Raw genomic sequence first — 13,988 nt, 5'->3', positions numbered from 1 at the left:
TTTACTCCGACTGGTTCACTAATTTCTGTTCTAGTCATAGCAGCATCCCTCTTGCAGTTAATCCATGTCAAACACCTGGCTGACAGCCTCCTATATTTTTCTTCATGTTGATATAATCATACAGAAACATAAACAGTCACATATAATGGGCTTTTCTCACTGTTTGCTTTTCCTAATAAGGTTATATGTAACATTATGATTACTCCACATATTGCTTTACCCACTTCACCATGGCTTGTGTCTTTCTGGGCCACCAGGTACAACGCTAACTTATTCTTCTTAATGACTACCATACATGGTGCAGCTGCATCACATGGATTCAACAATCCATTTAGTGATGGGAATTTACTTTTCCTCCAGTTTTTGAACATTTGCTGTAATAGCCTTGCACAGATAGCTTTATTTATTCATCCCTTTATTTATTTATTTATTCATTTCTTTATTTCTATGGAACAGATCCTCAAGTGTAGAATTTCTAGTAAATAAATACATGCATTTATAACTTGAATAGATCTTTCCAGAATAATTTCTAAAAGTGCCACAATAATTCACATTTTACCATCAATTCTCCCAAAATCAGAATTTCCAAGAGCGCTGCTTCATTTAATCTTACAGCAATATATATGTGTGCACACACTCACACATATGTGCTATTTGAGCATCAGTAAGTTACTCAAACTTCAATTTTCATATTTTCAAAGTCTTTTTTTTTAAAAGCCTCTCGAGTGGCATAAAATGAGTAATATCGTTTATAGGTTTATGTCACAGACCTAACAAAGAATAACTATCAAGATTTGAATCAGACACCGCAGACAGACACCAGATGGTGCCCATCCCCCACTACACCACCCACCTCTGACGTGCTGCCTGGACACACCCTCACAGGGGCTCCCCAGCTTTTCTGGAGGCTGGTGCAGGCATTTTGAATTATTTATTCATAAGGGCGTGGCCACCATCAATGGAAGGGAGCTGCCCTTCTCCAGACACCTACAGGAGACTGGAGGCCCTTTGACAGGTACCTCTATTTATTCACTTATGTCCTCCACCCTTCCCCTTCTTCTTCATTCACCACTAGAAATACTGTAAATAATAATCAAACTCATCCTGTTTATTACAATGTTAAAGTCTTTATGTGGGTTATCTGGTTCAGGGCTGCATTTTCTTTGTATTGGGTGCTGCTAATGTTGATCTCCCCTTCAAAGGAGTGGTACTGGAAAACTGCAGGGTCACAATAAGCCTGCAAGGGGGAAACTTCAGTACCTCAGATCTTCACTGCTAGAGGGGAATATACATAAACAATATGAAAAAAAACAGGGGAAGAAAGTGTTCCTAACAAACCAAGATGCTATTTTGATAGAAGTCAATGACAGCATGGCAGTAGAAATGACAGAAAAAGAGTTTAGAATCTGCATAATTAAAATGATCCTTGAAGCAAAAGATGAGATAAGAGAGCAAATGGAGGCAATGCATGATCACTCCAAAAGAGCAAACATAGGAAGCAAAAGAACACTTCAATAAAGAGATAGAGATTCTGAAGAAAAAATCAAACAGAAATACTTGAAATGAAAAAAAAATCAAACAGAAATACTTGAAATGAAAGAAACAATAAATCAAATTAAAAACTCAATAGAAAGCATCACCAACAGAACAGATCTCGTGGAAGACAGAATCTCAGACAATGAAGACCAAATATTTAATCTTGAAAATAAAGTTGAACAAACTGAGAAGATGTTAAGAAATCATGAATGGAATCTCCAAGAATTATGGGATATTATGAAAAGAACAAATTTAAGAATTATTGGGATTGAGGAAGGCACAGAGATACACACTAAAGGAATGAACAACCTGTTCAATGAAATAATATCAGAAAATTTCCCAAACCTGAAAAATGAAATGGAAAATCACATACAAGAGGCTTATAGAACACCAAGTGCACAAAATTACAACAGATCCACAACAAGGCACATTATAATGAAAATACCTCACATACAAAATAAAGATAGGATTTTAAAGGCTGTGAGAGAAAAGTGTCAGATTACTTATAAGGGGAAACCAATATGGATATCAGCAGATTTCTCAGCCAGACCCTAAAAGCAAGAAGGGCCTGGAACAATATATTTCAAGCTCTGAAAGAACATGGATGCCAACCAAGAACCCTATATCCAGCAAAACTGACCTTCAGATTTGATGACAAAATAAAATCGTTCCACAATAAACAATAGTTAAAAGGATTTACAAACAGAAAGCCTGCACTACAGAACATTCTCAGCAAAATACTTCATGAGAAGAAAGTGAAAAACAACAATACAAGTCAGCAAAGGGAGGAACTACCCTAAAGGAAAAGTCAATCAAAGGAGAAACTAAGTCAAGTTAAAAACCAAAAATATGCTAAAATGACTAGGAATACAAATCATATCGCAATAATAATCCTGAATGTTAATGACCTAAACTCAATAATCAAAGGATATAGAATGGCAGATTGGATTAAAAAGAAAGACCCAACAATATGCTGCTGTCAAGAGACTTACTCATAGAAAAAGACATCCACAGACTAGAGGTGAAAGGATGGGGAAAAACATAGCATGCACATGGACACAGTAAAAAAGCAGGGGTCTCCATCCTCATATCACATAAAGTGGACTTCAAACCTAAATTAGTGAGAAGGGATAAAGAAGGACATTTCATACTGCTTAAAGGAAGCATAAATCAGCAAGACATGACAATTTTAAATATTTATACCCCAAACAATGAAGCATCTATATACATCAAACAAATCCTTCTTAATTTTAAGAATCAACTAGACCAAAACACAGTAATAGTGGGGTACTTTAATACACTGCTCTCACCACTGGATACATCCTCCAAAGAAACTACAGAACTAAATAATACAATCAGTGATATAGACTTAATGGACATTTACAGAGTATTTCATCCATCATTGAGTGAATATATGTTCTCAGCAGCTCATGGATCCTTCTCCAAAATAGACCATATGCTATGTCACAAATAAGTCATTAGTAAATACAAAAAATAGAGATACTAACTTGTATCCTATCAGACCATAATGGAATGCAATTAGAAATCAATGATAAAATAACAAACAAAAACTACTCCTATTCCCGGAGACTAAATAATATGCTATTGAATGATGCAATGATAATAGAAGACATCAGGGAAGAAATAAAAAAAATTCTTAGAGGTAAATGAGAACAACAACACAACATATCAAAATCTCTGGGACACTCTGAAAGCAGTACTAAGAGGAAAGTTCATTACATTGAGCTCATATATTAAAAAAATAAAAAGTCAACAATACATCTCAAAGCTCTAGAAAAAGAAGAACAGATCAACACCACAAATAGTAGAAAACAGGAAATAACTAATATCAGAGCTGAAATCAATGAAATTGAAACAAGAGAAACAATTCAAAAAATTGACAAAACAAAAAGTTGGTTCTTTGAAGAAGTAAACGAAATTGATAAACACTTAGCCACACTAACAAAGAGAAGGAAAGAGAAAACAAATTACTAGAATTACTAGAAAGATCACAACAGACATCATTGAAATACATAATTAGAAGTTACTTTGAAAATCTATACTCCAACAAAATAGAAAATATTGAAGACATTGACAAATTTATAGAGACATATGATCCTCCCAAACTGAATCAGGAAGACATACACAATTTAAACAGATCAATTTCAAGCACCGAAATAGAAGAAGCCATCAAAAGCCTATCAACCAAGAAAAGCCCAGGACCAGATGGATTCTCAGCTAAATTCTACAAGACCTTTAAAGAAGAACTAATACCAATACTCTTCAAAGTATTACAGGAAATAGAAAAGGAGGGAACCCTTCCAAACCCATTCTATGAGGCTAGTATCACTCTGATACCAAAAATAGACAATGAAACATCAAGGAAAGAAAACTTTAGACCAATATCCCTGATGAACATAGATACAAAAATCCTTAACAACATACTGGCAAATTACATACAAAAATATATTAAAAAGATAGTGTACCATGATCAAGTGGGGCTTATCCAAGGGATGCAAGGTTAGGTTGGTTCAACACCCGGAAATCAATAAATGTAATTCATCACATCAATAGACTTAAAGTTAAGAATCATATGATTATTTCAATAGATGCTGAGAAAGCATTTGATAAAATACAGCACCCCTTCATGCTTAAAACACTAAGAAAAATAGGAATAGTAGGAACATACCTCACATTGTAAAGGTTATCTATGCTAAGCCCATAGCCAACATCATTCTTAATAGAGAAAAAGTGAAAGCATTCCCTCTAAAAATTGGAACAAGACAGGGATGCCCTCTTTCACCACTTCTATTGAACATCATCTTTGAAACACTAGCCAGAGCAATTAGATAGTTCAAAGAAATTAAAGGGATACAAATAGGAAAAGAAGAACTCAAGTTGTCATAATTTGCCCATGACATGTTTCTATATTTAGAGGATCCAAACCACTAGAAAACTTCTAGAACTAATAAACGAATTCAGCAAAGTAATAGGATGTAAAATCAATATGCATAAATCTAATGCATTTCTATTCATAAATAATGAATCCTTTGAAAGAGAAATTAGGAAATCCATTCCATTAACAATAACCTCAAAAAAAATAAAATAAAATACTTGGGAATCAATCTAACAAAAGAGGTGAAAGATCTCTACAATGAAAACTACAGAACACTAACGAAAGAAATTGAAGAAGACCTTAGAAGATGGAAAGATCTCCCATGTTCTTGGATAGGCAGAATTAATATTGTCAAAATGGTCATTCTACCAAAGGCACTATACAGATTCAATGTAATTCCAATTAAAATTCCAATAATATTCCTCATAGAAATAGAGAAAGCAATCATGAACTTCAGCTGGAAGAGTAAGTAACCTTGAATAGTCAAAACAATTCTGAGCAAGAAAAGTGAAGCAGGAGGTATCACAATACCAGAGCTTACACTATACTACAGAGTAATAGTAACAAAAACAGCATGGTATTGGCACCACAATAGACAGGCAGACCAATGGTACAGAATAGAAGACAGAGACGAACCCACATAAATACAGTCACCTCATATTAGACAAAGGAGCCAAAACATGCAATGGAGAAAAGATAACCTGTTCAACAAATGGTGCTGGGAAAACTGGAAATCCACATGCAGTAAAATGAAATTAAACCTCTACCTCTCACCCTGCACAAAACTCAACTCAAAATGAATCAAGGACTTAGGAATTAGGCGAGAGATACTGCACCAAATAGAAGACAAAGTAGGCCCAAATCTTCATGTTGGCTTAGGATCAGACTTCCTTAATGAGACTCCCAAAGCACAAGAAATTAAAGCAAGAGTCAATAAATGGGATGAACTCAAACTAAAAAGCTTTTTCTCAGAAAAGGATTCAATCAATAATGTGAAAAGAGAGCCTACGTAGTAGGAGAAAATCTTTTCCACATGCACTTCAGAAAGAGCATTTATCTCTAAAATTTATAAAGAACTTACAAAACTTTACACCCAAAATACAAAGAACCCAATCAATAAGTGGACTGAGGAACTGAACAGACACTTTACAGAAAAGACATACTGGTAATTAATAAATATATGAAAAAGTGTTCAATATCTCTAGTAATTAGAGAAATACAAATTAAAACAACTCTAAGATTTCATCTTACTCCAATTAGAATGACTATTGTCAAGAATATAAACAATAATAGATGTTGGCGTGGATGTGGGGAAAAAGGCACACTATTACATTGCTGGTAGAGTTGCAAATTGGTGCAGCCAATCTGAAAAGTAATGTGGAGAATCCTCAGAAAACTTGGAATGGATCTACCTTTTGATCCAGTTATCCCACTCCTTGGGTTATACCCCAAAGGACTTAAAATTAGCATGCTACAGTAACACAACCTCATCAATGTTTATAGCAGCTCAATTCACAACAGGTAGATTGTGAAACCAACCTAGATTCTCTTCAACAGATGAAAGGATAAAGAACTGTGGTATATATATACAATGGAATATTAATCAGCCATAAAGAATAATATTATGGCATTTGCAAATAAATGAATGGAATTGGAGAATATCATGCTAAGTTAAATAAGCCAATCCCAAAAAACCAAAGTCCAAATGTTTTCCCTGATAAGTGAATGATGATATATAATGGGGGTAGGGGGGTGGGGAGTGAGAGAAGAATGGTATGAATCTACATCGTGCACAAACATAGAAACAAAATGATGTACCCCATTTGTGTACAATGAATCAAAATGCAGTCTGTAAAAAAATAAATAAGTAAATAAATAAATAATTTCAAAAAAAGATTTGAATTAAATCTCTTGTTTTGATTTGGTTCTCTGGTTCACTCTTTTGAATGCCAAGTTCAAATGCTATTTTTTGTTTGCTTTGTAGTACCTGGGATTAAACCCAGGGCTTCATGCACACTAGGCAAATACTCTACCACAGAGCAACAGCTTCAGCCTGCAAACTCCTTACTTGATGCATCAGTATGGCCTTCTGACATATAAAAGTTAAAATGAGATCTGATGTGTAAGAGGTGGGGGAAATATGGGTGAGGAACAAAGCATCAGAGAGCAGGAATATGTAGCAAAAGACTTCAAACCACAGATCAGGAGTATGACAACTGTAAAAAGGGGAAAGGAAGGAGGAATTTAGTAAAGAAGAAGCTTGGATTTCAGGGAATTTCAAACCCTCAGTTGGCTGCTGGAGAGACCCCAAGCAAAAGTTTCAGTTAGTGAAATCCAGTTTGGGGCATTACTACTAACTTAATGAAGCTACTAATTCATTATTCCATGTCACCAATAAAATCATGCATATTATTAGAGAAAATTCTTTCTTTAGAACTCTTTAACACTCCCACCATGCTCACATAAATTCTCTAGAATAATAGTAAGTCTGCCTGCCTTAGTTAAGGAGTGAAAATCAGAATCACCTTGACATGGGTAGTTTTGTTAAGGCCTAAAAATAATGAGTCTATTGCTATCTGCATGCTTGCACATCTGTCTGTCACTGAATCACAAAGAGTAATTAAGATGGTATGACTTCTTCTCTTCTTTGTGAATTCATTTTGTGAAGTAACTGAGGGTTTTTAAGACTTTATATACTTGTACATTCCAAAGTACAGACTTTATAAGTTAAAATCAGTTAATAATTATAAATATTATTATAGCTATACTAGTCATTGGTGAAAAAATAAAATTTAAGAATTCCTCTAACAGTGAATATTTCTTATTCTGGATAACACAAATTTCCAGGTACTCTCTTAAGGGTTTTTCAAAGATAATCTCTCTTAACCCTCACAACTGTCTGTGAGGTAGAACTGGTGTGCTCCATTTCACAGGCTTAAAGAAGTTAAGAAACTTTCCCAAAGTCAAATAGATACCAAGTGGCCAATTCAGGATTCATTCCCAGGAGGTTAATCCTAAACCCAGTCAAATGCTGGCACTTTTATTCACTGTTCTCTGTTTTCCCTGCCAAACATTGAGAAAAGTTACTTTTTGCTTTAGAAAGAGAAGTTTTGGGTGGAATTCGCCTCAAGGTTCAAATACTTGAATTCCATCGTTGTTTTAAATTTCTCTGAAATTTTTATTGCAAATTTTTAGAGAGATGGGATAATCAATTGTTCAATTTCAGTCTCTGGCTGAGTGGCCCTAAATTCCTCTTACCACCCTTTCTTGGGTTTTGTGGGTCATTTTGGGGAGGGCAAATTTTAGTTTATTTTCTATAAAAAGTAGCTTCCAGGATAATGAACCAATAGACCCACTTTATAGTCAACATCATAAAGTTGATTGGTATATAGTAAAAACATTTGATTAACTGAAAAATAATTTATGATAAATCTGTCAAGAAATCTAAATACAACTAGTCAAAGTCTAGGCATAGGCAATTTGAACAAGTTTTCTTCTTAATGAAAAGAAAATTCAGACTATGAAATTTGTCTTTGGCCGGATACAATGGCCTATAATCCCAGTGGCTCAGGAGACTGAGGCAGGAGGATCATGAGTTCAAAGCCAGCCTCAGCAACATAGTGAGGCACTAAGCAACTTCGTGAGACCCTGTCTCTAAATAAAATACAAAATAGGGCTGGCATGTGGTTCAGTGGGGTTAAGCACTCCTGGGTTCAATCCCTGCTAACAACAACATCAACAAAAATTGTCTTTGAAAATTTATAGCAAAAGAAGTAGAAGATAAAAGGTGGGCATTCTTTTTAACATGGTAATCAATGTCATTATTCAGACGTTTTAATTTTACCTTAAAAAAGCATGTATTAAGTAATAATTATTAATAACAAATATCATTACTTAATATATGCTTGTTATATACATATATATCATTTAAAGACTTGCCTTATCCTTAATTCTAGTGTGGAATTCAAATTATAAGCAAGTATTCATTGATAAAGAAAACAGCATTTTATATGAAAGTGGCTCATGTAGTACCTTTGATATCCATGGTTATCCTCATCTGAACTTTTGGCCCTGCACCAGCACTATTGATTGCATAAACCTAAAACAAAGACACATTTTGTTACTATTATCAAGTTCTTTCTTATGTGTATATATAACAGGACAGGGTGATATATAATTTTAAAAATGATTCCTCTTTTAAAAACAATTGTAGCCTATTGTATTTCTTGTACCCACTCAAATGAATATAATATATGTAAGAAGAACACGAACAAGGAAGTATTTCTTAAAAACTGATATGTTGGTACTAAGCCCTGGGAACAAAGGCAGTGATCTTAATAGCCCATTCACAGAGACCAGGAAGACTGTGGCTTCCATTTGAACTCGGAAGAGGACAACAGAAAAGTCACTCCAACTATACCCTCTCCATCTATTTTAACATCTGTTCCTGATCTCAGTAGCTAGGAAACTCTGGTCTCCTTTAAGTCCACATCCAAGATCCCCCTTTTTTGCTCCTGTGAGATGAAATCCTATTCCTCCAGCCTCCCATTTTCCTGTATTAAATCATCCCTCTGAAAGTTGGCCTTTATGCCCTTCTTCACCCCTGCCCTGAAGTATCTGATGCTATAACCTGTGTAATGCAGCATATACACATAAAGCATTTCTGTTTGTATACTCAGAGGGTGATTTACACAAATGTGAAGGCTTTCAATTAACTCTGTGCTTATGGAGCTTTCTCCCTTCACTTTCATCTTACTACAAAATAAAAGAAAAAAACTATTTTTGGTCAACTTCATTGTACTTGGTAAACACAATTCAGTAAAAATGTGTTTATTAGAATTAGTTAATTTTATACATTAGTGGCCCATCCTTTCATCCTATAAATATTTTGAAAATATTTTCATTGGATTAAAATTATACTTACATGATATGACAAATAAACCAAGTTCATAAGACATGGGCTTAAAATATTAAAGATATATTTCTTGGTGTCTATAAATTTAAAAAAGGAAGTATTTAAAATGAAAATGATATAGCATGCTTCATGGTTTTTATTTTTTTATAGTACAGTATAATATATGTTAATAAGTGAAAGAGTTGGGCAGTGATTCTCAAATAGCAGTGTTTAAAGAAGTCATCTGTAAACCTTGCTGAATGCAAATATTTAGATTTTGCTTCAGTAGGTCAGTACAGGTACCACCGTTACACATTTCTAACAAATAGTCAAGGTGCTAAGGATGCTTTATATTGCACTTTGCAAGTAGTGCAAACAGTGTTTGCAAACAGTTACAGGATTTTAAAATTTTTCTTTAAATCATAAATTTGTTATACATTGTTTTAATTCCCATTTTCTTTCTTATTCAAATATTAAACAGATATAACAATAATTACTGACAACAACTATAAATATTTAATGTGCACAAAAATCCTAGGGAGTTGTTCACTATTCCTATTATCCATTTTTTACATAAGGAAACCGAGGCACAGATTTGATGAAGCTGCCAGATACAGAATACAGAGGTGAACCCAGGTCAGTTTGTTCTCTCAATCACCATACTTCCTGTAGTGGATTTTTCACAATGGTGGTCCACTTAATAGCATGTGCAACAATAATCTTAACAAGACAGATTATAATGATATCAAATTAAAGCAAGGGAATAAATAAATATAAGAATGAATATTCATTATATATACACAGAAATTATTAACAATATTCTTATAATCAAACTTAGAACTGGTTGGAGGATGAATTTCAATTGTACTTATAGGTTTAGGTGAATTCTATGTGGCTTAACAGATAATTTTTTGCTGAACCAAAGAATTCTATTTGAAATTCTGATACAAAAATAGATAAAGGATGAAATGAATTTTGTGTATGTGCCAGTGCACATGTATATGAACCCACATATACATTTATGCTACATATAAACAGTTATTTCTGTCCTTTGCCTTTCAAATTTGCTTTTACATTTTCATTTATAATCACACATAAATGGTTTTCTTTCGGGGCAGAATTTTTAATTTATATTTTACTGCTTTTCTACCTTTAATATGCATTTTCTTTCTCCTTTTATTCTGGATGTTCAATATTATTGTACAAACTTTTCACTTATCTACATATTTTAATAATACATGCTGTATTGTAATAGAAAATAAGCAATGTCATCCCTCTAAATCTATTTTTCTCACAAAAAAGATGTGGGAAATGCAATATATAAACAAAACACAGTATTTCTGAATGCTGGGTTTGCATTTAGGTAAACAAGTAAAATTTGTGGAAGCTTACACTGATATTATATGTATGTCCACCTTTTAGTCCTTCTAACATTGCAATGACGGATGTGTCAGTTTTCTGGATGATACTGAGGTTATGAATCTCAACAGCTGTGGGATCATCTTCTCGGTAAACCAGTGCTTGATATACTTGGATATTTCCATTAGGTTGAGAAGGAGGAAGGAATGTTAGTTGAAATTTTGTAACTTCATTTGGTATCTTCTGAAATGTCATGTTGTTAGGTGAATCCTTGGGTGCTAAAATAAAATATTTTACAATTAAAAGATTTTAAATGGGTTCTTTTTGACCTCCTTATGAAATTTATTTGCTTCAAATTTGTTTTTAAGAGTATTATATGAATTATGTAAACCATAATTTATAGAAAAGAGCAAAATGCATCATAAAATAATTGACATTTGCAGTTCACAGAAACTATAATGATGATTCAAGTTGTTTGCTTATTTTGCCTTTCAAGTGCATTAATTTTTATTTTTATGCAGAACATGTTTCTCTGACCTTAAAACTATTTATTTATTTATGGCAGTGCTGAAGATCAAACTTAATTTTTTTTTTTATTTTAGAATAATATAGATTCACTCCATAGGAAGTGGCCAAAATAGTATATAGTGCCATATGTAACCTTCCCCCAGCTTTCCCCAGTGGTAACATCTTATGTAACCACAGTTCAGTATCAAACCAGGAAACTGACTTTGATATAATGTTGTTCACTAGATTAGAGATCATATTTTGACTTTTTTTTTTTTAGTGCTGGGGACTGAATTCAGGGCCTCACACATGACAGGCAAGTGCTGTACCACTGAGCTACATCCCCAGTTCTAGATGACAGATTTTATTCTGATTTCACCACTTTTTAAGTTTTTGTGCATGTGTGTGTACTTCTACACAAATTTATCCCGCATGTGGATTCTATAATGACCACCTCAAACAAGATATGAAACTACTCCATCATTCTTAAGAAACCCCCTCCTATTACTCCCTTGTATTTACACTACAGTTCGCTCTCCAAAACACAATCTATCTCCATTTCTATTGCTTTGTCATTTTGAGAATCATGATCACATAATGCTCTTGAGGTCCACTGGTGTTGCTATAGGTATCAACAGGTCATTCTTTTGTATTACTCAGTAGTGTTCCATTTCATGGATGTACCAGATATTGTTCACTCATGGAAGGACATTTGGGTTGTTTTCAATTTTTCTTATTACTAAAAAACTGGTATTAACATTCATGTACAGATGTTTGTGTGAACACAAGTTTTTGATTCTCTATGATCAGTGTCCAAGAATGTGGTTTCAGGGTCACAAGGGAAGTGCATTTTTAGCTCTATAAGATACTGGCAAACTATTTTCCCATGTAGCTAAATCATTTTATATTTCCACTACTGATGTATCAGAAGTTCAGTCTCCACATCTTTGCCAGAACTTAGATTATCACTATTCTAAATATTATTGGATTATGTTTTTAATAATATTATGAGTTTTGTTATCTCTCATCATGGTTTTAATTAATAGCTAACAGCATTTAATATCTATTTTATGTGTTTATTTGTCCAACATATCTGCTGGGTGGTAAAATATTTGTTCATATCTTTTGCTAATTTTCTAGCTGGATTTTTTAAATGTTCAATTTTGAGAATCTTTTATGTAACTTAAATAGTCCAGGTTATTTAAATAAATAAAAAGTAGTTCAATTTATGACTTGTTAGGTTTAAAATAAATTATTATGAAAATGATACAATGAAGATAAAATTATTTTATAAATATAAAAACTAGCACTTGTTGCACTATGAAGTGTTCTTTATGTAATTGACTAACAAATTGAAATGAGTACATTTATTTTGATCATCTCCAAATGGATATATTTTTCCATATTAACTAAAGAATTTACATGAAAGATACTTAGCTATTTTCTCACAACATCTTAAATAGATAATGTCCGTTAGCAAGCAAGAACAAAAGTAAATAAATAATAGTAAGAAAAAAAGAGAAGCCAATAAACATGTTATTTTGCTGAATATCTTAAATGGAAAAAAGCATATCTAAAATAAAAGGTTCATTCAAGAGAGTTTTTTTTATATTTGCTTTTATATATTTTATATCTCAGAAATATATTTTCAGTTTATAAGAAATATCTCTCTGAATTTAGGATTAAGTTGAAAGCTGGATAAGAAAAGGAATTCTCTCAATGCTGGAAAGAACTTCCTATCCCCTAAATATTCTAAGCTTTACATCTAAAATTCTCTTCTTTGTTTCTTCTGATATATGGAAGCTAATACAAAATGAGGGTTGGGGATTAATAAAACAAATGATCAGTGGAGTAGACAAAGGGGAAAGAGGGGAGGGATGAGGAATGGGATAAGGAAAGACAGTGAAATGAATCTGACCTATTTTTTCTATGTACAAATATGTATATACCACAATGAATCTCACCATCCTGTATATCCATAAGACACTAATTAAAAAAAAAAAAACTATGAGTAAATAGCAGAAAGATCAGTAGAGTAGAGGGCAGGCAACAGGGGGAAGGAGGAGAGGAAGGAAAGGGGAAGTACTGGGGACTGAATTAGAACAAATTGTATTTCATGCTTTTATAATTATGTTAAAACAAATTCTAATGTTACATATAACTAAAAAGAACAAATAAAAATAAGATTATTTTCTCAGAGAGTAAATAAAAAAAATATTAAATCATTATATCCTTGGTTATAAATGTGAATACATTTATCAGTTCTTTCCTCACAGAGAAGATGAAGGAGAAATGCAAAAATCACAATAAAAACTAGATACCTGTGATATTTGGCAGGAAAATAGGAACAAATGTAATTTTAGGGTGCTTAAGATAAAATTTACCTTGTAATTAAGAACCATAACTTTATAGGCAAAATGAATAGAGAACACAATGAAAAAACTTGCTAAAAATATTTTTTTACCTCCTATACTTACCTTATGGATAGCAACAAATAAACTATAGCAACACATCCCTTCATCTGCTCTTTCCAATGACATATCTGGTGGCAAAGAACATCAGGATTCTGAAGAAGGCTGGGGCAAGCAAGGTCTGGGAGGTTGACTTCCCACATTAAATTTCTACTGATTACAATTTTATTATTCATTCAGACCCTGTTCACAGGACCTGAGAAGATCTGTATAGATTCTGACATTTATTAGATAGCTACATAATAATACATATCACTTGACAAAGTGAAGAAAACACCTGTGATAAAAGTGATCTGGATCCTAATATTGAATTGCAGATCATTAA

The 13,988-nt window shown here is 33.1% G+C and overlaps 1 protein-coding gene across 6 annotated transcripts in view; it reads right to left on the bottom strand.

Moving 5' to 3' along the window:
* The window catches only part of Ptprq (protein tyrosine phosphatase receptor type Q), a 219,088-nt gene that overhangs the window by 56,230 nt on the left and 148,870 nt on the right, over nucleotides 1-13,988 (bottom strand). For all 6 annotated transcript variants that reach the window (XM_047550026.1, XM_047550029.1, XM_047550028.1 and 3 more), the window contains 2 exons: nucleotides 10,719-10,963; nucleotides 8,465-8,531 (listed from right to left, as the gene is read on the bottom strand). In XM_047550026.1, the coding sequence (XP_047405982.1) occupies nucleotides 8,465-8,531; nucleotides 10,719-10,963 (312 nt within the window). The remainder of the gene's footprint in view (nucleotides 1-8,464; nucleotides 8,532-10,718; nucleotides 10,964-13,988) is intronic.

The sequence above is a fragment of the Sciurus carolinensis genome, chromosome 4 (assembly GCF_902686445.1).
Source record: "Sciurus carolinensis chromosome 4, mSciCar1.2, whole genome shotgun sequence".
In the NCBI taxonomy this organism is placed as follows: domain Eukaryota; kingdom Metazoa; phylum Chordata; class Mammalia; order Rodentia; family Sciuridae; genus Sciurus; species Sciurus carolinensis.
The sequence above is the reverse complement of the archived record's forward strand: the minus strand, read 5'-3'. Positions and strand labels throughout refer to the sequence as shown.